Here is a 23,981-nt window from a genome sequence, read left to right as displayed (position 1 = left end):
AATACCTTGGGCTAATGGGGCTCATTAAAATCAGTGGGACTTACTTCTGAGTAAATATGTATGGGATGTTAGTGCTGTAGGTTAGCTACACATAGTTCCCATTGAAAGTAGCGGGACTGGAGTTCTCACATTGCTTTCAGTGGGTCCTAAATGCAACTAACTTACCGTAGTTTGGATCCAGGCCACTTGAGTCCTAGGAGAATAGGGGAAGGGCCATGGTTCAGTGGAAGAGCATCTGCCTTACATGCCAAAGGTCCCAGGTTCAATCCCCAGCATATCCAAGTAGGGCTGGAAGAGACCCTGGAGTGCCATTTCTGTACCATTTTAGACAACACTGAGCTCGGTAGGCCAGTGCAGCTCCCTATGTTCCTGATATTTTAGACTGAAAAAATGTGGGGAGACCCTTGGCCTGGGATAATGATTTGAGTAGAAAAGGCAAGGGGAAAGTGCTAGCGCCTTGGTGCAGTGTACCAGTACAAAATGACATGCCCAGCACAAAAAACAGGGCCACTGAAAAAAAAAGAAAAGTGACATCCCTGGCTTATATTGTCACAATATGTCACAGCCGTCATATACTGACTGGCTAGGTACACTTGAAGTCACCCATCCTCCCATCATAGTGGAGAGCAACATACCAGTATTTGATTCTGAGCACACACAAAAAAGGGTGTGCGATACCAGGCTGCATGGCTGCATGAGGATGGGCTGTCTGTAAAAGGTTGTGCATTTTCATTGCTTTGCTAGCTAAACACAGAAGTGTTTGTTTTCAGTTGAGCTCAAGACTGAGAAATTCTTTTGTTCTTAATTTAGATTCCATTTGACCCATGTTGTCCTTAGTGGTAAAATACTGCCAGATTGTATAGCCTCACAACACATGTCCCAGATCAGCAGCATATACCCTGCATTGTAACACTATCTGCTGAATGACGTGCCAGACCAGCACATTTGCCAAACAGTGTAGGAGCACCCCCCTGAGTTTCTGAAGAGTGATACTGAGGTTAACAAAGTGTCAGAGTCACAAAACTCTGTAAAACGGAGAGGATCGGTCCTGGCAGCATACAATAGTTGAGCTTTTGTTTGTCTTGGTTATTTGCCCATCTTGTCCTGGATAATCTTTAGGGCTGTCTGGTATGAATCTAAGACATGATTTGAAAGAATCAGTTCAGTAGAATAGAATTTTATAATTCTGCCTGTGTATCTGGTGTCTTAAGTGATGGTTATGAACAAAATGACCCTAGCAATTTTTAGTAGGAGATACTCAGAAATTCAGTCTCCTGTGTTTTGGTATGACTTTGTGCTTTACGTGACAGAATGTTTGACTGGAGGAGGCAAAAATATCAAATTATTACCATTGCAAACCCCCCCCCACACAAACACACACACACACCACCACCTCTACCACCACCACTACAGACACACACAACCACTTGTTGGGGGAAACCAGTTTCCCTAAAGGACATATTTCCAAGCCAACAGACTGAACTATAAAGTTTTATATTCTTTAAGAGCTGCATCCCAGGTGTGTATATCTTTTGCCTCGTGGGACTTCTAACCAAATTAATCCCTCCAGTTCTGGGTTTAGCTTTCAAAACTTGTAACGCTAGCCAAATCCCAGTGGCTGAAACAGGAAATGGTGAATCTGATAAACTTGCACTGTGTCAAATATTTTTAGTGCTCTAAAAATACATGTTTTAGGACTTATTTACTCAGAAGTAAGTCGCATTGCGGTCAGTGAGGCGTATAACCAACAAAGGTTGGTCTTATTATGCAGCGCAGCTTGTTCCTGACTATCAGCACCTTCAACTTTGCCAGCATGGGATCAGCTGCCAAGGCAAAACTGCCCTCACGTGCATGTCTTTCTCACTCTCTTGGCTGACAGCTTGAATAGTTCAGTGGACTGTAGCTATTGTGGCAGGACATGTTTTTAGAGTGTCAGCTATAGTAGCCTGGCTACAAGCATTTGAAGATAAGGTCACAAACCTTGAAAAACGGCCCAATTTAAAGGAAGAAATCTGCACCGTGAAAATGAAAGCATTATAATAAATGTGTGCTTTGCAGCCTACTGACCAGAGGGTAATGTTCCACTAACCTCCAGACTCCCTGAGTTTAAAAAGCAGTTTTAATATTTTGGCATAAAAACTGTGGAATATTAAATGGATAGGGTTGGGGTCTATTTAAGTTGTGTGCTCTGCTGCTGTTATGCAGGCTTAAGCAAAACAACTGGGTTATATGTGATTGTTACATAAATGCACAAAAATCAAGATTTTCATAGCTGAAAAAGTTTTTACAGCACAATTATTTATTTCATGTATAAATCATTTCATATGAAGCAATGCAAAGCAATTTAACAAAAGAATAAAACTTATAAAACAATTGCATATATAGAAACAATTACCGGTAAAAGCTTTTATATAAAAGCAGTCAAAACATTTATCTATGTAAACAGTTTCAAATCCAATACAGATATTGACAGATATATTAATAGCAGTGTTTAACACCCTGTGTGTATACAGAGACACGTTTGGCGAGCATAGTTTGGTGCTTTTGTGTGATTGAAACCACTGTACCTCTGTAGACAGAACATAGGATTTTACATGCAGTAACCCAGTTTGTGCCTGCATTTTTGTTTGTTTGTGTCTGTTACGCTTGCTCAAAAAACACACTGCGGAACAGTGGCTGTCCAACTGTTACCTGACTGGCAATCAAAATATTAGTTTCATGAATCACTTTTGTCACCTTTAGGCACCAGGAAACATGTATCAAGATGCTAGAGCCAAGTTATTCTTTTATTTGAAACAGCCAACGAGTTTCTTCCTGAAAATATATGCTTAAGTGGGAAATGTATCTGGTACAGTTTTTATCCGCAACATAATTAATAAAATGTGCTTTGAAGATAATTACAGATGAAGTTCTAAATGTAGGACTTTTGCAGTAGCAGCTTTGAAAACACTGAAAAATGTTCTTATGGCTAGGCTTGAACAAAAACCACTTCCGGAAACAGGATGATATATGCAGTAGTGCTGTTTGCTATGTGATACTGTTTTAAACCTTTTAGAACTTAATACGAGAGATTTGAATGGTCATCCCTTGTCCATTTCTGAGGCGGTTGTTCAACATCTCTGACTTCTCTTTTTAGGGTTCTCTTGACAGCTCTTAAACTGTAATCCTTCACCCATATTCCTGGAAGTAAGTCCCATTAAATTAATGAGGCTTGCTTTTGAGTAGACACACTATTCCACTGTAAGTAAAGTTGCAGCGGAGCGGCATGTGCTTAAGCTCCAGTAATAACTGCTTCATAATCCTCAGCACTTTCTCCTGTTTTCTTACTGAGCAGCATAACAGAAAGTGCTCAGACATACAGTAGTGGAGTCCTAATGTCTGTGAGGGAGAGACAGGAGATATGGCAATATGTAATGGGCTTGCTGGCTTTATTTTTACCCCCTCCCTGCAGCATGTAAGCTTTTCGACCTCCCACTGGACTTGACAGCTTATTGAGTGGGTAGGTTTTTCCCCCTCAAGGAAAATGTCGGGAAAATTATGATTACGATTTTCAGTTCGTAGTTGGATCTTCTTGTTTTACATTTAAAGCTAGGGAGCACCCATTACATGACAGTTGTTTCTTTGTAGTGTTTGCCCCTTTTTAGTATGCTCTACCACATTTGTAAGAGAGGTGAAAAATAATTTTTAAAGGTTTTTTCGGCTATGTTCAAAGCAAGAGGAAGAACAAGGTAGTAGTAGGTCCTTTACGTGGAGAAGATTAAGAAATGCTATTGGGTGACAGGAGAGAAGGCAGAACTACTTACTTGGCCTTTGTCTTCACCCAGAAGAAAAGCAGTGCCCAACCTGGTAATAACAGAATAAACAGTGCAAGGAGAGGGCTACAGCCCAAGAAATGGTCCCTCAGATTTGCACAAAACCTTCATTGACAACCCCCTTGGGCTTGCTGATCAGAAGGTCAGCAGTTCAAATCTGCATAACGGGATGAACTGTTGCTTTGTCCCAGTTTGTGCCAACCTAGCAGTTTGAAAGTCTACCAGTGTAAGTAGATAAGTAGATACTGCTGCAGCGGGAAGGTAAATGGCATTTGCATGCACTCTGGCACTCGTCACGGTGTCCCGTGCGCCAGAAGCGGTTTAGTTATGCTGGCCACATGATGCAGAAACGCGGTATGCAGACTAACACCAGCTCCCTCGGCCTTAAAGCAGAGATGAGCACCACACCCCATAGTTGAATTTGACTGATGAGTGTCGCAACGGGACTTAACTGTCAGGGGTCCTTTACTTTTACCTTTTTAACCATCCAGGGGTCTTTTACCTTTACTTGCTCCCCTACTCTCCATTTTTCAATTGCCTAAGGTAACCCAGTAGACCCTTTCCCTTTCCACCTCATGCTGCTGCTTCCACCTGAGGCAGAGAGTGGGAGAACCCCCAAATCAGGTACCTCTGAACATTAACAGAGTGCCCACTCCTGGAGAGAGGAAAGGCTTGAAAGGCACAAAGGAGAGATAGATATCTCCCTCCCCTCTCCCTTTGGACCTTGCCAAAACTCCCTTCCCCTTACCGCTTCTCCTGTGAGGAAGGGGGAAACTGCAGCAGAAGTAGGCTCAAATTAGCCACAGAGGAACCCCCCCTCCCTTTATGCCAGTGTTTCCCAACCGGTGTTCCGCGGCACACGAGTGTGCCGTGAGACGTTGCCTCGTGTGCCGCGAGATGCCTGGAGGGAGTCGGGCGGCGAGAGGCGGGGCGGCGGCGGCGAGGAGAGGCCGCGCCTCCTGCTGCTGCCTGGCGCTCCTCCTCGCAGCCGGCAGCGCTGCCTGGGCGCCTCCGCGCGACTCTGCCTCGCTGGGTTTGGTCTCCCAGCAGAGACGGGTCACACGCGCCCCTCCCTCCCTCCCTCAGCCTGCGCGGAGGGAGAGCCAGAGAGAGGCATCGCTCCTGCGCGGCGGGAGAGGGAGCAGCCGGAGCGATGCCCCAAACGAACGCATGGGACCGGAGGGGAAATCCTCTCCGAGGCGGATTGAGCGCAGCTGAGAGAAGCCTTTCGAGGAGCTGCCGTGTCCCCTGGAAACCCCCTTCCCAGCTCTGCCTCAGCCGCCGCCGCCTCAGTTGCCGCCGTCCCTCAGTCCCTCGCTCTGCTGCCTCCTCCCACCCCCAAAGCTTGGAGGTTCCCCAGCAAGGGGGAGGGAAAAAACTTTCACTTTTGTGCGTCCCTCCCGGCGTGACGCTGCGCGCTGACGTCACGGGGCGGGGCTTTAATGGTGGTGTGCCGCGAGATTTTTTTTCAGTAAACAGGTGTGCCGTTGCCCAAAAACGATTGGGAAACACTGCTTTATGCATTCTCCCATGAAGGGAAGCCGACATCCTACATGAGCCACAAAGGAAGAGTCACAGCAGATCAGGTCAGCTGTTCAGCAACTATCCTGCTCACAGGAGAAGGCTGAAATGGCATCGGCTGTGAGGTGAACAATAGCGGCAGTGGACCAGGACAGTTGCTGAGGAACTGCCCTCGCCTGTCATGACTATTGCTCTGTGGCTCACCTAGGCCATGTTGCCCTCAGACACTGCTGTGAAGGCCCCACAGCTCTCTGAAGGCTATTGTCACACTGTAGTTGACAGTATCACCTGTGTGTGGCCAAGCAAAGTGTAGCATGATGACACTCTTGTGTTTGTATTATATGGCAAGATATTTTCTTTTGAGCCCTCAGGTTTGAACAAAACCAGAAAACTACACAAGCAAATTTACAGCTGCCCAATTTGACTGTGTGCTTTTGCACAGCTGTTGGGTAGGGAATTTGTTTCATAACAAGGTGCACGCATAGCTATATGTGGGCATACCCTGTTGCTACTTAATTAGCATAATAGAATCAACAAATTGAAATGCAGGGGGAAATACCTGTTGGTATGAACAGGAAAGACCAAGGTTGTTCTTCATATACAAATTCAAATACATGCAGCTGTGGACTACTCTGGTCTAAATCGAATGGGGGAAAAGCAGATTAACAGCTAAAAAATTATAAAATGTGGACAAGCCCAGGGTTAGACAACAGACGTCAGATTCGGCTGTGTTAGATGTTAATCAGGTCACACTGGGACCTCTTGGGAAGCAAATATATACAATGGTTGTTTCCCTATCTCTGTAATTACAAAAAACAACCATTGCCATGGGTATTCCTGTTCACCATCTAGTCTGATGATGAATTCTGGAGACCTCAAAAGCCTTTACACAATGTTGTGATATTTTCAATTTCCAAATAAAGGTATTGCCCCAAGGTTGATGTTTTTATTGTGTGTTTCTTTTCTCCTGGGGCAACACAGCTGCTTTTCTTTCTGCTTCAGCACTACTAGTACTGTACTGCATTTGCCATAATGCCAATCATTATTTGATGTGCCTCCATCTGCTTGGTTACTGATTTACCTCGGAGCAACAGAACCATTTGATTCCTTTGGATCCTGTGTATTAGAACTTGATTCTTATCAGCTTCCCATTGTCTGCCCACAGTGCGGTCAAATGATTTAACTTTCACAGGAGTGTGATAAAATGCTTGTTAGAACTCTGATCAGAACACAGATTAACTTTACTAATACTAAATTTATTTCCTTTTTAAGAGCGAGATTTGTGGTTTAATGAGGCAATGAAAATAAAATGTTACAAATAACCATGTCTCACTGATAAGACCTAAGTGGTGATTACGATAACTTTGTTGTCTGCTTCACCCACCACCCTTCCTGTTTTCTCTCACCTGACCTTTCTTGTATAGATATCTATGTTTGAATATGTTATCTGCATTGGTTGATTAACTGTTTTAACCTTGTACCATCTTACTTTAAATGGACCACTTATCTTTAATAACCCCATGAAAGGAACAAAAAAGTGGAGAAAGGGAAAGGGAAACTTCAAAAGAGGTGGATAGAAGAATTTCAGAGTTCATTAATTCTTCAAAACCTTCTAAAAACAAGTGAATTTGTTATAACATTTAGCTAATAGATGTGTTTGCTTGTGATGATCAGAAATTGCAGCTGGCTGGGAGATATCTTCTAACACTGAATGCTGTCATTATTACAGAATTATGAGACTGTGCTTTGTGATATACAGTATAAACTTGTAAATAGGGATTGCGCAGTGTCATCTTGTAGATGCAGATCACAAGGTGCTCGTTCCACACTTTAAGTGTGTGTGTGTGAACAGTTAACTTGTGTTCAGATCTCTGGGCTTGGCCACAGGACCAGACCAAATGGGAAGAGCATCTTCAAGACCAAAGTGTGTGTGTGTGGGGGGGATCCCTCCCTGTTGTAATTGGATAAGAGGTTCTTAGGTGAGAGGTGAGGACTTTTTACTAGCATGTTGCATTTGGATTTAATGAGTGCCGTTGCTGGCTCAGACAATTTCTGGGAGGAGATCACTGAGCACAGCACTTGGGCACGCAGGGGAAAGGGAGGGAGGAGGAGGAGAAGAAAATAACCTGGTTGCTGTTAACTTAGGAGTGTGACTGAGTTGCACGACTCGTTCCTCCCTGAGGCATCACAGGTGCGTGGAGTTATTTTTCTTTAATCACTCACATAAATTAAAAAATTTATTCCTTTGCATTAAAATAATTAAATAAAGCTACGCCCTGTATCTTTTATTGCCAGATAATATCTTTGAACCTCTGGCTCACAGTCTTACCACCAGCTGCAAGGTATTTTCCAGGGTGTGCTTTACCCATTCTGCCATTGTACTAAATAATGTTCTAGACAGAAAAAGTCCCTGATAACAATCAGAACTCATCTGAAGTTTTAATCATAGTGCCCACTAGCAAATCGTCTTCTCTAAGCTTCTCCTTGGGTCCACCTGCCCTGCCTTCCCACCTGTCAGCTATGACAAGATGAAAGAGCTTTCCATTGTAAGTACCATGTGTGGGTGGAAGAAGTTAGCATGCACAACTACAGTGGCTTGCAGAACTGTGGGTCTTCTGAGTCAGACTGGATGTTGAGGAAGGTGAGAGAGATATGGGGGGGGGGGGAGATAGTCGCAGTAAGATGGCAAGGAACAAATGTATCACTAGCTGTTCTTAACCAAGAAGTAGGTTTCCTTGTGCTGTTTTCTTAGAGAATACTGTTCTTTTTTAAAAATATCTGTTTTAAAAACAGTTGTACGTATACAAAAATACAGGATCACCTGCAGAAGTGCCACAAAACGTGGTTTTAGTCCTGTTAGACACATGTGAGTGGAGGTGATTCTTCAGGTAACCTGACCCGCAGGAGTAAGCATGGACCAATGGTACCAAATAATATGGGAAACGGCATTATTAGAAAAACTATCCAATAAACTGAAACTGACACGGGGACAAATGGAAGAAGACGCCTTCACCTGGTATGGCTCCCCTTTATCACATACACAGCCCAACAAGACAACAACAAGAATCCACCAACAGCATACGAATCAATATGGCTAACCTGATTCAAAAACACACACCCACCCCACTCACACATGAAAACAAAGTTCACCACAGCCAATCAACCACACCCTGGGCCAACCCAAACCTTTCTCAACAGCAAAGAAACACAAGGGAATAGTAAAGAGAAGCCGCACAAGTAATGCTGACACAAAACCCCACACATACATTAAGTAAAATAGAAACATCACCACCCGACTCCACCCCCACTCACCATGGCCCCCTCCACCTCTTTCCCCCTTTTCTTCCTAAGGTAACACTAATGTTTCAACAAATGAAACTGACCTGTAGAAAATGTAACTTGAAAAAAGAGACATTGCACATACTTTTGTAAACCAAGAAATCTTTAATAAAAATACGTTTAAAAAAGTAACCTGACCCCAAGCTGCACTTTGAATTGGACCTGAAAACAGACTAGAAGCCAGTGCAATTGACAAAGCCCTTGTGTAAAGTCAGATAGATTTCTATTATTAGTAAACAGTTGTTATAATATAACTCTCTTTCACAAGCAAATCCCACGTCAATGTAAAAGTGAGTTAAACATATCAGAAATGCAAGTTTCCAAAACTTAAATTTGTAAAGTTACCCAAATAATTTTAGATGAAAAAAAACCCCATTTGACTGTCAACACTGTACAGGGTGGAAAAAGTAGCTGGTAACTTTTTGTACTATTAGCATGTCTTAAGCTATGCTGTTGGTAATAAACTTGTCTACATCAACCAGCAATCATCTGATTTTGAAATTATCTGGATATGAGAATTATCTGCCTGTAACATCTGTCAGCCCACTGATTGCCAGGGTTGATTCAGCTGGTAAGGTGCTCTAGGTGGATGTCCCTTTTATCCCTTACCACTTTCTGAAGCTGCTCACTTACAGGATAAGGACAACTACCCCAGATAAGATTCTAAATATGACCATACCGTCCAGTTTCAGTTGACAATCTTGTACTGGAACTGTTGAGCTATAGTTTAAGGATGGACCTGTGTGCATTAGGAATGGACCGTCTGATAACTTCAATAGGATTGCTTTGTCTGCATTCCTTATTAGTTGATTCTGGAACATTACTGTGTCTTTTGCATTTCTTTTTAATTAGAAGGATACATCAGTCCAGACTTATGCAGTTCCTTTTCTAACTGGGCTTCTACTGAGAGGACTGTGTGCATGGCTGGACCAACTAAATTCCATTGTTCCAATAAGTGCTCTTGTGCTCTTTAGCAATCCACACACCACTAACTAGAATTGCTTGTAATGCATGATTATGGAGCCCAACAGGCATAACTGGCTGGATGTCGCAGAATGTGGCAGCCCTGGGTTTGAGGTACTTATTGCATGCAGCAGTTACATCAGCACAATGTTCACTGGAAGTCGAATATATTTATTCTACCATTTGAAATCTTCCACCATCTGAAAAACGCTTCCCCTTCTTTTTTTTGTGTTAGCGTGCTCAGCTTTTCCCTTGCTTGAGCTTTTACAATTATTTTTATATACATTTATATTACACATTTTTTTATCACATAATTGGAAGGTGGCATGCATATGGTTCTCAGGAGACCTCCCTCACCTGTTGACCAGACCCAGACCAATTTAATCCCAGGAGAATAACTGTCTCACGTGCCTTCAGACTAGACCCTGGTCTCTATCTCTTGTGCTTCACAGTTTAAAGCAAGGTTATTCTTAGGCTGGAGGAATAACTCCACCCCTTTTCTTACATGGGGTGAGGAACATTACTGCAGATGTACTGCTAGAACAACACTAAAGCAGTTCAGGAAAAACCCTCTGTTTGTTGTTGGCAAAGTGGCTGAAAGAAGGGCACATCCATGCCAATATCCTTCCACTTGTGTGGCCTTTAGTGAAAGCAGTAAAGTTGCTAAAGCATTTCACCAAGTTGTCCTTGTCCAAAAACTCTACAGCAAATGAATAGTGTCCTTTGTCAAGCTCTAACAACCCTTATACCAGCAGTCTTGAAAATGTACAGTTCTGCTTAGTGAGCCATTTGGACTCTAATGTGTCAACTTTTATAAATGCTACTTTGATGGGTACCCAACTGCCCCTGAGAAAACATCCCTTTGGGATCTCTTAGAAGGAGAAGTTTGCTGTGGGTTGTACTGTCCTGAAGACTTGTTTGCCAACCACTATTTTAAGCCATAGGGTTATATCCAAGGCTAGTCATACGTTTCAGTTTCTTTGTGTTCCCTCTTTTTCAGCTCAACAACACGTCCTCACATATATGGAAGATGCAGTGAGCCAGCTGTTGGAAAGCAGAGACGATATTAGTCAATATGGTATTGCCAGATTCTTCACTGAATAGTAAGTACATCACTACCTAGAACCGCAAACTTAGTCTGAAAGTGGACAGAGCAACAGGAAGGACAAACACAGAATGGGACTGTGACAGCAAATACCATATTAGCCCATACATATAAAATGTCTGCACTTAAATGAACCACCAAGTCCAGCTCTACTCTATGCTTAGCCTTAGAAATATAACTTACTAGATATGCAACCAACTATTGCTCCCTTTGCTGTGACAACTGTCCAGTCCTATTGCAAGTTCACACCTGGTAGGTCCTGTGGGTTTCAAAGAAGCTGACTTTATTGTTGACAAAATTGAATTTGATCCAGTGAGGCTTACGTGTGTGAGGAAGTGTATAAATTGCATGCCAAATTTGACCCAAGTTGGTTTGCACTTAACTAGCAAAGCGTAGCTACAAACATGAGTCTGACCAAACTGCGGGAGGCAGTGGAAGACAGGTGTGCCTGGCGTGCTCTAGTCCATGGTGTCATGAAGAGTCGGACACGACTAAACGACTAAACAACAACAAGCAAAGCGTAGCATTGGAGTACACAAATGACACATGACATTTAGGCTGCATTCAATAGGATTTCCTTTTGAGTAGTTTACAGTCATCTACCAGTCTCTTAGTTCTGTTCTTTGCCTTTATTCAGGATCTAGTCTGATGTCTAATGGAGAGTAGGGACTGGACTGAAAATTCGGTTGAGTAATTAGAGTGGAAAAAGGCCAGGCACTGAAAAGCTACAGAAGAGATGTGCAGGAAGCTATGCCAGTGTGAGTAAAGAGGCAGGAGGTTCAGGGCAGGAAATTTAGGAAGACTGGACAGCAGGACAGATAAAGTGTTTTGGGAGCTGGTTAACACACAGTGGTTTTTCTTACGTGAGCTTATATGTTTGTATGAGGGTGTGGGGAAAATACGTGGCTCAAGTCTTTGTTTTGCTATGAATTACTGGAAAAGCTGAACCACTTGTGATGGTTCTCTATCTATCAATATACCACATCCAAGCTCTTCGTTCATCCAAAGTCTTGGACACCTCAAAATGCTGCTACATTGTTTTATTTTCTGCAGCACAAAACTATGACAGGATTAGCTAGTCCTTTGAAATTACCTGACTTTACCATTGTTGAAATAATAATAAAAATAAAAAATAAAAATTGTCCAGTAGCACCTTGTAGACCAACTAAGTTTGTTCTGGTATAAGCTTTTGTGTGCATGCACACTTCTTCTGGTGCATGCACACGAAAACATACCAGAACAAACTTAGTTGGTCTACAAGGAGCTACTGGACAATTATTTATTTATTTTATTTCGACTGCGTCAGACCAACACGGCTACCTACCTGAATCTTTTACCATTGTTGTGAACAAGTCTCCTGGCCTAGAGATTGATGGTTGTTTGTATAACAAGGTGGCTGATACAAACATGCCTATCACACCTATAGTTATGTTTATCTTTGTAATTAATTTTTCTTCCTGTAGGGATGGAGATTCTTGAACCCAAACTTAATTTATGGGGAACACGCACCAACAAATCTAAATGAAATTCTGCTCTCAAGGATGACTAGTGTGGATGGGATTTGGCATGTTTGATCCAGCCGCATGTTAAATTGTGCCTGACAACAAGGCTATATTTGAAATCACTGAAATCAGTTACATAGTGCTGTAACAATAATAGCTTTACTATTCCTTACCTTTCATATGCCTTCATGCATTATTTTAATGTATAACAGGTTTGGACAAAAATCTTAAAAGCATGGGTGGGGAACCTGTGACCCTACAGATGTCGCTGGACTACATTCCCATCATCCTTGGACATTGGCCATGCTGGTTGGAGCTGATGGGAGTTGGAAGTCCAACAACATCTGTAAGGTCACAGGTTCCCCATCCTTGTCCTAAAGCAACAGGTTTTTAGGCAGGGAATTGGTGCTTCTCTTCTTACTCTTCTTGACAGCCCAAATAGTGCAGAAAATCTTACGCATAAATTGCTCTTCTCACCATGAGGCTCTTTCACAAGAAGGCTTGGTATTCTCCATAGTGCCTTGTTCCTCTGATTATCTCCACTGACAAGCACTTCTCTTATTTTTGAGAATCATCCCTTTATTTCATTCCCTCACTTTCAGATATAGCAGGGGGAGGGGGATTGGTTTAAACAGATTCTTTTGTGGGCATTTTAGGCTGTGCTTTACCCCTGGTGCACACACATTCGGCCTTTATTCTCTTGTCAGAATATGAAGAAATGCAATTTTCATTTTAAAAGAGAGCAAGCAGACCGAATAAAGTAGAATTTGGATTTGGAGAGAGGAATAGGAATTTTGTCTTGCCTCTTTTAGCCCTTCGTTTAGATAAGACAGACAATGTGAAGGGCCGAATGAATGCATTAAAGAATTTAGTGACCTAAAAATGAGGCTGTGACTGCTCAAGCCTACAAGCTGGAATAATGGGGAATTGCAGGAATGAAGTGTTTGTCTTTAGGTCAATAGGGATAAGGGAGGTCACAGCTTGTGAAGAAGAAAAAAACCCCGGCCAAGTGGGGAAATGCCATGCTGTGTGTGGCACAGGTGGCTGTCTGTGTAGTGGACATTGTTGGGATTCTTAACATTCCTCACTGCTTCCCAGCAGAATTCTTCTGTAAGCAAAGACATAAAGAAGAGAATCATCCAGCAACTTGTGTATGGAAAGGTGCGAACGTATGCTCTGTACAGCTCCCTGATACTGTCCTCCGCTTAAAAAAAAAAATCAGCATCTGATGGAAAAATGGATGGACAGGAAGAGGCAACTTAACGCTTCCCTCTCCGTTTGGTTTCTCAGCTAAAAACTTCCTTTTCTCAGTGACTGTTTTACCCATAGTTGGAAAGGTTTGGGGAACCTTCAAGGTCCTTGTATGTTTTGCTAAATTGGTGGAGAAACAGACTGGAGAAGGTGGATTTTGAGCAGAAAAAGGGCTAAAGAAGACAGGCTTAATCAACCTCTTCCCATTTGCCCTTCTCCAGCTCTAACTTAAGTGTCTGCTTTGTGTTAAAAATGAAAAAACAAGAAAGAAAGGGGAAAGTCAGTATTTATTTGATTTATCCATTGCTTCCTATCAGGACCTGAAAGCAAGTTGTAGCAGTAAGAATCACATACATGAAATAAATTCATGCAGTTCATGGGAATACATTTAAAACCAGTCATAACACACTAAACGTATTCCTCCATGATTCATAACTAATGAACAAAAATATCATTTCCTCATGTAACACAAAGATAATCGCCAAAGATCCCAACTAAAATAACCACAAGAACCACAACAATATTAGCACTCAAAATGTGGTTTGAGCCTCTGTCAAATGCATATTCGCTCCCTGCTGGAATCAAGGAGGCCCTGTTCTGTTCTGCAGAGAGACGAGCTCATCTTGTGCAGGGTCCAGGCTGGATAGTAACAGAGCACAGACCTTTGATGCTGCTTCAGCAAGTCGGACTTAGACTGAGCCCTATATATGAGCAGCAGCTATATCCCAATTATAAAATCTACCTTCACTGAAAGGTGCCTCGTCTGTTAAAGGGGTCCAGCACCAGGGTGGAATCTGGGGATTCTGCACTGGAGTACTCTTGAATCAGAAGTTGTCAATTCGACATCTTCAGGTCACAGTGACACTGGCATCACAGGCTCATCTTGTGTGTAATTCCCCTTTTAATTCAGAGTTGTTGACCTCATTCCCTGAAGATGGAGAATCTGACTCCAGGGTCATGACAGGCCGTTGAAGACCCAGGTGAGATAATCATTTGAGCACCTCTTCAGTGCAAGCATTAGAATAAGCACAAATTGCATGGGAATGAAGGAAGCTGCCTTCCTAAGTTGCGCCATGAGTTTATTTAGCCCAGTTTTTGAAGGGGGACACCCCCTGTCCTACCTGGAGATGCTGGGGATTGAAAGGACAATTTTTGTATGCTAAGCACGTGCTCTTTTGCTTAGCTATTGCCACCGCCACCCCGTCCATGAAATACATTGTATGTACTTAAAATTTCAGTGTATGAAGACCGCAAAGTAATGATGAAAGGTTCCTCATTCTGCTTTTAAAAACATTTTAAAATATTTATCAGCAGTATTGTCCCACTCACACCTCATCAAGCCATTTACCTGACTCTCCAGTTCTTGATCTGTTGAGCCTTCGCATCCTCTCTTGGCTGTGGTACTCTGGTGAAACAAACATGTGATTGTTTCTGTGAATGTAACATCGCCCTAGAATACGAGTAAATGATTGCCAGTGTGCTCAGATAGATCAAGACTTTCTGAAAGTGGGGTCGCATTTCTCTAACACTCCTAAAGGAAGGATATGAAATTCCAGAAGGGTTTTCTGCTCAAGCTGAATTCTCCCTAGAGTCTTTGAAAAGCTTATGCAGGAGAGGAAGACATTTTCAGGTGCTGCTATTCTGTTTTTCTTTTTGACAGCTATAGCTAGACATATCGTTATCCCAAGGGGGGCAAGACCTGGAGTGGGAAGCAGCTGAGGCATAGCTTGAAAAATGTTTTCCCCCCATCTCTTAAGTTTTACTTTGTCAGTGGTTATCTTAAGCTCTGGGGGTTGGCAATGATTTCTTTGGCAGGCTGGTATAATCTTTCTAGGAGAGTCAGCGCACATGGCAGACTCCTCGGTGTTCCATTTAAGGCACCAGGGTGCTCCTTTTAAACTGGGCAGTGGCCAAACTTGGCCCTCCAGCTGTTTTTGGACTACAACTCCCATCATCCCTAGCTAACAGGACCAGTGGTCAGGGATGACAGGAATTGTAGTCCCAAAACAGTTGGAGGGCCAAGTTTGGCCACCACTGAGTTAGACCCTTGTGTTTTATTCTCTGTACCTTTGTGACAGTAGCCAGAAGAGGGAGTTCTCTTCTGCCATCATTGCAGATGGTGAAAAAGTAGTACTGCAGCCACTAGCTCAGCAGCAGACAATGGCACGCGGGACCAGTGATGTTTCACAGAAAAACTCAGTAAAAATAGCGTGTCAGTTGTAAACACTAAAGACCCAAACTGGGGTCTACATCCTTACTATTATTGCTGTAAGGCCCAAACTGAAATAATTTCTTTTGTGAGCCCAGTTTCTGCATCTTTTGAAGGAAAATAATTCCTTTTGTACATTTGTATTCCTTGATTTTTCTAATAAATGTAACATCCTTGCTGAGAGCACAATGAAATACACTGCCTGTCCTGAGGTATCTACCTCTTCAAAAGGAACATCAAGAGTTTTCACGTTTGTCAGCTGATAGATTTTTGTGTCAGCTGAGAGACGATTGTGGGATTTCTTAATTTCCTCTAGATTATTTTGTAGAAACATTGGTTGGGGTACAGGAACCGGGGGTCATTTTGAAGTAAAAATAATAATTGTAGTGACAGCAGAATGTTCCGGCCTTTGATTGAGCCACCAGACAGCAAGATGGGAGAAAAGCCCCAGGGCTTGAGAGTCTGTTTTTCGTCATCATCAAGCCTATTCAGCAGGATGTGGATGTTTTGGTGCAGGGTTTCAGGATATGGTGTGCTTCTTGAGTGTTTTCACCTTGATATTAGCATTCTGTAGTCCCAGGGCACATGCCTTCCTTCCTTCCTTCCTTCCTTCCTTCCTTCCTTCCTTCCTTCCTTCCTTCCTTCCTTCCTTCTTTCTTTCTTTCTTTCTTTCCTTTCTTTTAGGATTTTATTCACTCCCCACCCTACTCTTCCCCAAGGCCGTAACATTGCCCTGCTCCAGTGAAGAGATGACAATGTTATCTCAGCAATACTGGCTGGCTGCAGCAAGCTGTGTGGCATGTGTGAAACTTCTGCTGTCACCAACCTGGCTGTGAAGTGATCCTTTCGGCTCAAAGTTTCCACTGGGATTTTCTGTTGCTGATTCCTGGCAGGTCTTCTGTTTTAGCTAAGATACCCTGCTCCCATAAGTGCTGAAAAGGGAAAGCTAGCTCACAAAGGGCTTGCTATGCCTCTACTGTATATCCCAGTGTTATACAGAAAGAAAGACGTGATACCGGGACATACACCCAAGATATTGTGCATAGGGTTGCAACTAAAGGTGGATCCTGCAGCAGATCCTCCTGTTCACTCAAGAACAGGGGTCAGCAAACTTTTCAGTAGGGGGCCAGTCCACTGTCCCTCAGACCTTGTGGGGGGCCGGACTATATTTTGAAAAATAATAATGAATGAATTCCTATGCCCCACAAATAACCCAGAGATGCATTTTAAATAAAAGCACACATTCTACTCATGTAAAAACACACTGATTCCCAGACCGTCCGCAGGCTGGATTTAGAAGGCGATTGGGCCGGATCCGGCCCTCAAGCAGGATGTGGAAGTTTTGGCTCAGAGTTTAGGGATATGGTGTGTTTGTTTAGTATCTTTCATCTTGAGTATATTTTACCAGGGCACTATACCATTGCTTGTGCTCACAAGAAGCATATTCATAGCTCTTTCTGTGTCTGTTACCAAATGCATGCACTAGGAAGGAAGGAAGGAAGGAAGGAAGGAAGGAAGGAAGAACATTGTAGTAATAAACTCCCATTTCAGTATAATAGGTATTCTATGCACTAAAAGGTTGATTCTGCAATGTCCCATCAATTCCCTAATATTAGGAAACCCTCTCAGAACCCATCAGAATGTGACAAGTGCCTGACTGGCTTAGCAGGCAGCAGCCACTACCTGGATTTAGAGAAGCAAGAGCCAGCTGGACTCTGTAGGCTCCAGAAGTTTTCTGTTTATAGGTGAATCAGTTCTTGTTCTGTGTGCAACCTACACTCTGGCTCCAATCCTGGGACCTGGTTCAGATATATGGTTGAAGTCACCAGGGTTAAGGCAGCTGGCCACTGGTTTGTGTGCAAGCCCATTCCTCTTTTCCTCTCTTTCGCTTGCTCATGGGTTCAGAATAATGCAAGGCCATTGCAAACCCTGATTTGCAAGGCCCTTCCTGGAATTTTGGGCTGTGAAATCACAGTAGATGAGAAGTGGAGTGAGGAGGCGCTTATGTATGACCAAGAAAGGAGAGAGAAATGTTGATCAAGCATTTGCCTGACGTCACTGCTGCTGAGCCAATAGCAGCCAGATGGCATTACTACTTCAGCTACTCTTGCCAGTTCACAGCTGCCAAAGATCTATTGTAACATCATAAAGCTGGATGCATAGAGCTTGTTGAAGACTCTAAGTGAATTGATGAAGTTATACTAGTTTTAGGTTTTTGCTTGGCAAAAATAAGATGGATGGGGCACGCAGTCAGAAGATGGTAACAGGTTGGCAGAAGCTCAAAGATTGCCATATTTGCAGACTCTCAGCTAGCTGCCTAGCTTTAGATTTACTTCTAGTAGATTTGTTCATTACTTTCAGAATAAAATACTGAAGCATAGTATCTGAGTGGGTTTTTATATATGTGAGGTTTACTGGAATAGTATCCACCGAGTCTTCATTTCTTTTGGCTAGTTGTGCTTTCCTGTAATTGGTAGCCAGAGATGTGGAGCTGTAAGCATATTCTCTTCCTTCCACTAATTGGGCTTTCCTTTCTGCTGATAAAATGTGACGAGGATTTAATCTAAATGTAGGGAAAAGGCTGGCATGTTGACATCTTCTGACCACCCTGCTCTTGGGAGCCACTTACTTGTGCTCAGTGAGCCAAAGCTGGTGTTCTGTGCCTTCAGAATAAACAGTAAAATGCATCAGGATGAATAGTTGCATATCTTCTACATGGTATGGTGGGGCTGTTCAGTTTCTGCTTGTCATCTGCTCTGCTCTGAATAGAGCAAGAAAGTGACATCTATTGGCACAACCCTTCCATTTTGCAAGGAATGGAATGGCTGTTTTTCTTGCTTGCATAATGTATGCCCTAAGGAAGAGTTCTGGGTAAGTAATTTGACAATAATCTCCTTCAGGTGTTCCTGTTGGGTGTTAGCATGCAAGGGGGACATAAGGGTAAGTGCACTAACTTCAGTCCCCCAGCCACCATTCTTGTCATCCTCTTTAAGCTGAAAGGCAGATGTCTGAAGTGGACAGCCTCCTATAATCTGACTTCTTGAGCTATGATATCTCAGCAGCGAGACACTATGGGAAATCATTTTTCTGAAATGCATGGAGCGTTTGCATGAGTACAAGAGTGGCCCCACTTCAGAAGTTCATTCTCCAGCTCATGGAGGTGAGCAATGGTGGGGCAGAGTTAGCCCACTCATCCTCACAACCCCCATCTACTGCCTTGCTTAACACCTAACAAGGATACCTGAAGATGGCGAATGAAATATTCAGATCACCACTCCTCTGTGAGGAATAACATGAACCGTAGGAAGTCTGACATGAAGCTATTTTTATTCTCAGTTTTAGGATGCCTCTTGCCTGATGTTATTGTTAACTACTTGGGTGTGGAAGTGTTGGTGAACTCTGTGGAGAGCTATATAAAATTACTGTTGAGTGAATGACTGGATATTTTAGCTTAATGGAGAGGACCACAATATTTTAAACCAGTCTGATCAGTAGTGCTCAGATTCTAGCTTGAGTGGCTGCCTTGTAGAGGGAGTGCTTGGGATTTATTTCCCAACCTTCCTAGAATCCAGAGCTTGTTTACATTGGAATAAAGTCATTTGTCCTTGAATACCTCTCTTCCCACATCCAAAATGCTGCTTAGATACTGGAATAGGGTGGTTTTTTTTGGGGGGGGGGAGAATTTGACATTCCTTCTTGGAATGTGCAACCCAGAGGTTTTAGCTGTGTTGATGGTGTGGATTTAATCCCATCGTTATTAAGTTTAGAGACCTGAGCATATTCCCTCAAAACAAGAAAAACAACAACACTTATGTGAATATACACCAGCAAATCTGCAGCATCTCTGGAGTGCCTCTTGATATCCTCTCCCACCAAAGACCTAAACATCGAACTGTGTAAAAATGTTTTGTAGCTAAATTTGTCTGAAAATGAAGCAGGTGTCTCACTGGGATTTTACATCATTCCTTAAAAATGTTTCTATCTAAATTCACAGATACTGAAAATCCCTAAAGAGGCAGAGACTTTTCACTTAAAGTGCTCTTAATGCTTCAGATGACCTCTGCCATTGTTTTAAGAATAAAACAGCATTTATACAACATATTTAATGGTTCAAAGCATTTCACATCTAACATTTCAGTGAAGTTCAGTGCTTTCATAAGGTAGGCCAGTGTTATTCCCATTTTGCATATGGGAACACTGAAGCTAAGAAAATAATAGTTTGCCTAAGGTCCCCTGCTGAGTTGGGGCCTAAGGTGGATTTGAACTGGGATCTTTCACACTTATACCACTATGGTATACTAGAATGGCAGAAGTGGATTTAATATTATCTTATATTTGTCCAAGAGCCTTGCCAGCCTAGCATTCCTTAGGACTGACCCTCCCTCCTTCCCAAAGTATATCTCTTGAAACAAGTAAAGTGATTCAAAGCAAGAAAAGTAAACCAGCATATGTAGGTTAATCATGATGGTAAATCACAATCATAGCGGAAGCAAAATTCCATCAGTTTGGGGATTGTTATTTTTCTGAATGTTGCTTCTTTAATATGCAAGAGGCTTTTAAAGTCCTTATTTTGTTCATCCTTGCAACAGCCCTGTGAGAGAAGTCACTGTTCTCATTTTAGAGATGAAGGGCAAGACTGATTTCCATCTCAGCAGGAGCTCTTCAGCGAACTTCCCCAAAACATGATGTTTTATGCATAAATGTTTGCAATTCTTTTAATGGCATCTAGGATGTGTGAGCTGTTAAGAGTTTGAGCCAAAAGAAAAATATTATATTTGCAATGCAATGCAAGTGCATATATGTATTTAAATTTTGTATTATTCATACGTCGTTGCAGAGTTATGGCTGGGGATATTCAAAATGCAAGCAATAATATATTTGGGGGTGGGGGGTTGTGCACATGGGGCTCTGCTGTTCTTTGGTCCCAAGCACTGTTAGATTGTCTTGCTGCCATTAATTCTGTTCCACAGTTAGTAGACAATGGAGACTCGACACATGATGAATTAATTTGCCCTTTTTCTCTACACTGGTATTCAATTTTACTAGTAGCCAGCCAATAGCCTTTCCTTTCCTTGCTATACCGTAAGTTGGATGCAGATAATAAATGATTTCCCACCCCCACACCCGTACCTCTGTTTTATTTATCAGATACAATCATTTTGGTACCAAATCCCCTTCTTCAGCTAGCTTGACAACTAGTTCAATATAATAATTAAAAGTAACACAAACATCATTTCCCCTTCCACACCCCATCTTTCGCCAGAAGGAGAGCTGCAAGAAATTTAGTGCTTGTGTATGTCGATCAAAAACATTTGTCTGTGTCGACCACAGTAAACTATGGCAAGTTCTTAAAGAAATGGGAGTGCCTGATCACCTCATCTGTCTCCTGAGAAATCTTTATGTGGGTCAAGAAGCTACAGTTAGAACTGGATATGGAACAACTGATTGGTTCAAAATTGGGAAAGGAGTACGACAAGGCTGTATATTGTCTCCCTGCTTATTTAACTTATATGCAGAATTCATCATGCGAAAGGCTGGACTGGATGAATTCCAAACTGGAATTAGGATTGCCGGAAGAAATATCAACAACCTCAGAAATGCAGATGACACAACCTTGATGGCAGAAAGTGAGGAGGAATTAAATAACCTTTTAATGAAGGTGAAAGAGGAGAGTGCAAAATATGGTCTGAAGCTTAACATCAAAAAAACTAAGATCATGGCCACTGGTCCCATCACCTCCTGGCAAATAGAAGGGGAAGAAATGGAGGCAGTGAGAGATTTTACTTTCTTGGGTTCCATGATCACTGCAGATGGTGACAGCAGTCACAAAATTAAAAGACGCCTGCTTCTTGGGAGAAAAGCAATGACAAACCTAGACAGCATCTTAAAAAGCAGAGACATCACCTTGCCGACAAAGATCTGTATAAGTTAAAGCTATGGTTTTCCCAGTAGTGATGTATGGGAGTGAGAGCTGGACCATAACGAAGGCTGATCGCTGAAGAATTTATGCTTTTGAATTATGGTGCTGGAGGAGACTCTTGAGAGTCCCATGGACTGCAAGAAGATCAAACCTATCCATTCTGAAGGAAATCAGCCCTGAGTGCTCACTGGAAGGACAGATCCTGAAGCTGAGGCTCCAATACTTTGGCTACCTCATGAGAAGAGAGGACTCCCTGGAAAAGACCCTGATGTTGGGAAAGATGGAGGACACGAGGAGAAGGGGACAACAGAGGATGAGATCGTTGGTCAGTGTTCTCGAAGCCACTAACATGAGTTTGACTAAACTGCAGGAGGCAGTGGAAGACAGGAGTGCCTGGCATGCTCTGGTCCATGGGGTCATGAAGAGTTGGACATGACTAAACGACTAAACAACAACATGTCAATCAGAATTGCATTGAATAGTGGGACTCCCCTGCCGCTGTGCAAAACTCTAGGACAACTTCAAATGGAATGTTTTAAAGAAAACCCTTCAGCAATAGCGACTGACCTTTTCTGTTGCATGAAAGATCGTATATAGAAGATCATGGCTTACTTAGTGGACAGTCAAATTTAATCTTTTGGAATTCAAAAGCCTTGAACAATTTGTTTGGAAGGTTAAGTCACTTAACCCCAAATTAAATAAAATGCCAAATAGCTGCTGGTAAAAAAGTTTGTTTGGAGAGAAGCAAACCACGAGGGTTGGTTTGCACGTAACACTAATCTAAGCCTCATTTGTTTCTCCCAGAAGGCAGCAGGGCGGAGTAGGGCACCAGCATTCTACTCATTCACAGTAAGCCATAGTTTCTTTCTGACTATAGCTTCCTGTTATGGGCAAACCAGGCTTTTATATACAGTGTTACCTCGGGTTAAGAACTTAATTCGTTCTGGAGGTCCGTTCTTAACCTGAAATTGTTCTTAACCTGAGGTACCACTTTAGCTAATGGGGCCTCCTACTGCTGCCGCACTGCGCTGCTGCCGTGCGATTTCTGTTCTCATCCTGAAGCAAAGTTCTTAACCCAAGGTACTATTTCTGGGTTAGCAGAGTCTGTATCCTGAAGCGTCTGTAACCTGAGGTACCACTGTACGGGTTACAGATGCTTCAGGTGACAAACATTTCAGGTTACAGACTCTGCTAACCCAGAAATAGTACCTTGGGTTAAGAACTTTGCTTCAGGATGAGAACAGAAATCGTGTGGCAGCAGCAGGAGGCCCCATTAGCTAAAGTGGTACCTCAGGTTAAGAACAATTTCAGGTTAAGAACGGACCTCCGGAACGAATTAAGTTCTTAACCCGAGGTACCACTGTAGTGCCTTTCAGATTGAAACACCCAAGGTAACTAATAGCAACAATGAAAAAACCAACAAGTTTAAAAAACAGCCATTAACTGAATGAAGGACAGCCCATTCAAAACAATGTCAAGGTGTGTGAGAGAGTAGGCACAGTGATTTCAAAAGTCTGACAGGCCAGTACAGTCATGAAGTGGTATTGGAAACCCATCAAAGAGGGCCTGATGGATCTCCCATGACAGAGAGTTTCACAGTTTAGGCCAGAGCTTTCCAAACTTTTTATGTCGGCGACACACTTTTTAGACATGCATTATTTCGCAACACAGTACTTCAGTTTTACTAGCAAACTGGAAGTTAAACTAACCACTTTCCAGCCCTGGAAAGAAGCGTGGGGACCATTCACGCGATATACCTACACACTGCAGCCAACACACTAATGTAACAAGGAAGGCCTCTTCACACATCAGGTCATGTGCATATTGGGAGGCACAGTTTGTATAAAAAAGAAATAAATTGTAAAAGCATTTGTATTGGTTCCAGAGTCTGCTCAGACGATGCCCTTGCATGGGGTGGGGTGGGGGAGAAGCAGATTTTTCTGATGTATGCTTTTCAGAGAGCTGGGGTTGCCTGAAGAACCATGCTAAGGTATACATGATGGTACATAATGGGTTTATTGTTATTTAATGTGTGAATAGCTCCATGTATTGTATGATGACCTAGACACCAACTTTGGTGTTTTCCAAAGCTTCCTGGCCCCTCAATGTTTTTTGAATGAGGGGTTGTTTTTTGGAGGGGGAAGCCTGCCTAATTATTTTTTTGGCCTGAGTTTCATTTGTTTGGCCTGTCTTTTTTGGTGGGTGGGAATTCTGAGCCTTATTGGGGTTTTCCCCTGTGAAATTATTGTTTTTGGATGCCCATGGCATTTCCTTTGATTTCCTGGTCAAAAAAAGTTGGGAAGCCCTCACTGTTTGCAGCCAAAGGAAATCTTTCCTGTTCTTGGTTATCTCTCCCTGT

The 23,981-nt window shown here is 42.6% G+C and overlaps 1 protein-coding gene across 4 annotated transcripts in view; it reads left to right on the top strand.

Annotated features, from left to right (window-relative positions):
* CSTPP1 (centriolar satellite-associated tubulin polyglutamylase complex regulator 1) overlaps positions 1-23,981 on the top strand; it is a 145,832-nt gene that overhangs the window by 40,488 nt on the left and 81,363 nt on the right. For all 4 annotated transcript variants that reach the window (XM_081901757.1, XM_081901758.1, XM_081901760.1 and 1 more), the window contains one exon: positions 10,636-10,738. In XM_081901757.1, coding sequence (XP_081757883.1) covers positions 10,636-10,738 — 103 coding nt within the window. The remainder of the gene's footprint in view (positions 1-10,635; positions 10,739-23,981) is intronic.

Source organism: Podarcis melisellensis (assembly GCF_964234715.1).
Source record: "Podarcis melisellensis genome assembly, chromosome: 1".
Lineage (NCBI taxonomy): Eukaryota > Metazoa > Chordata > Lepidosauria > Squamata > Lacertidae > Podarcis > Podarcis melisellensis.
This window is presented reverse-complemented; position numbering and strand designations above follow the sequence as displayed.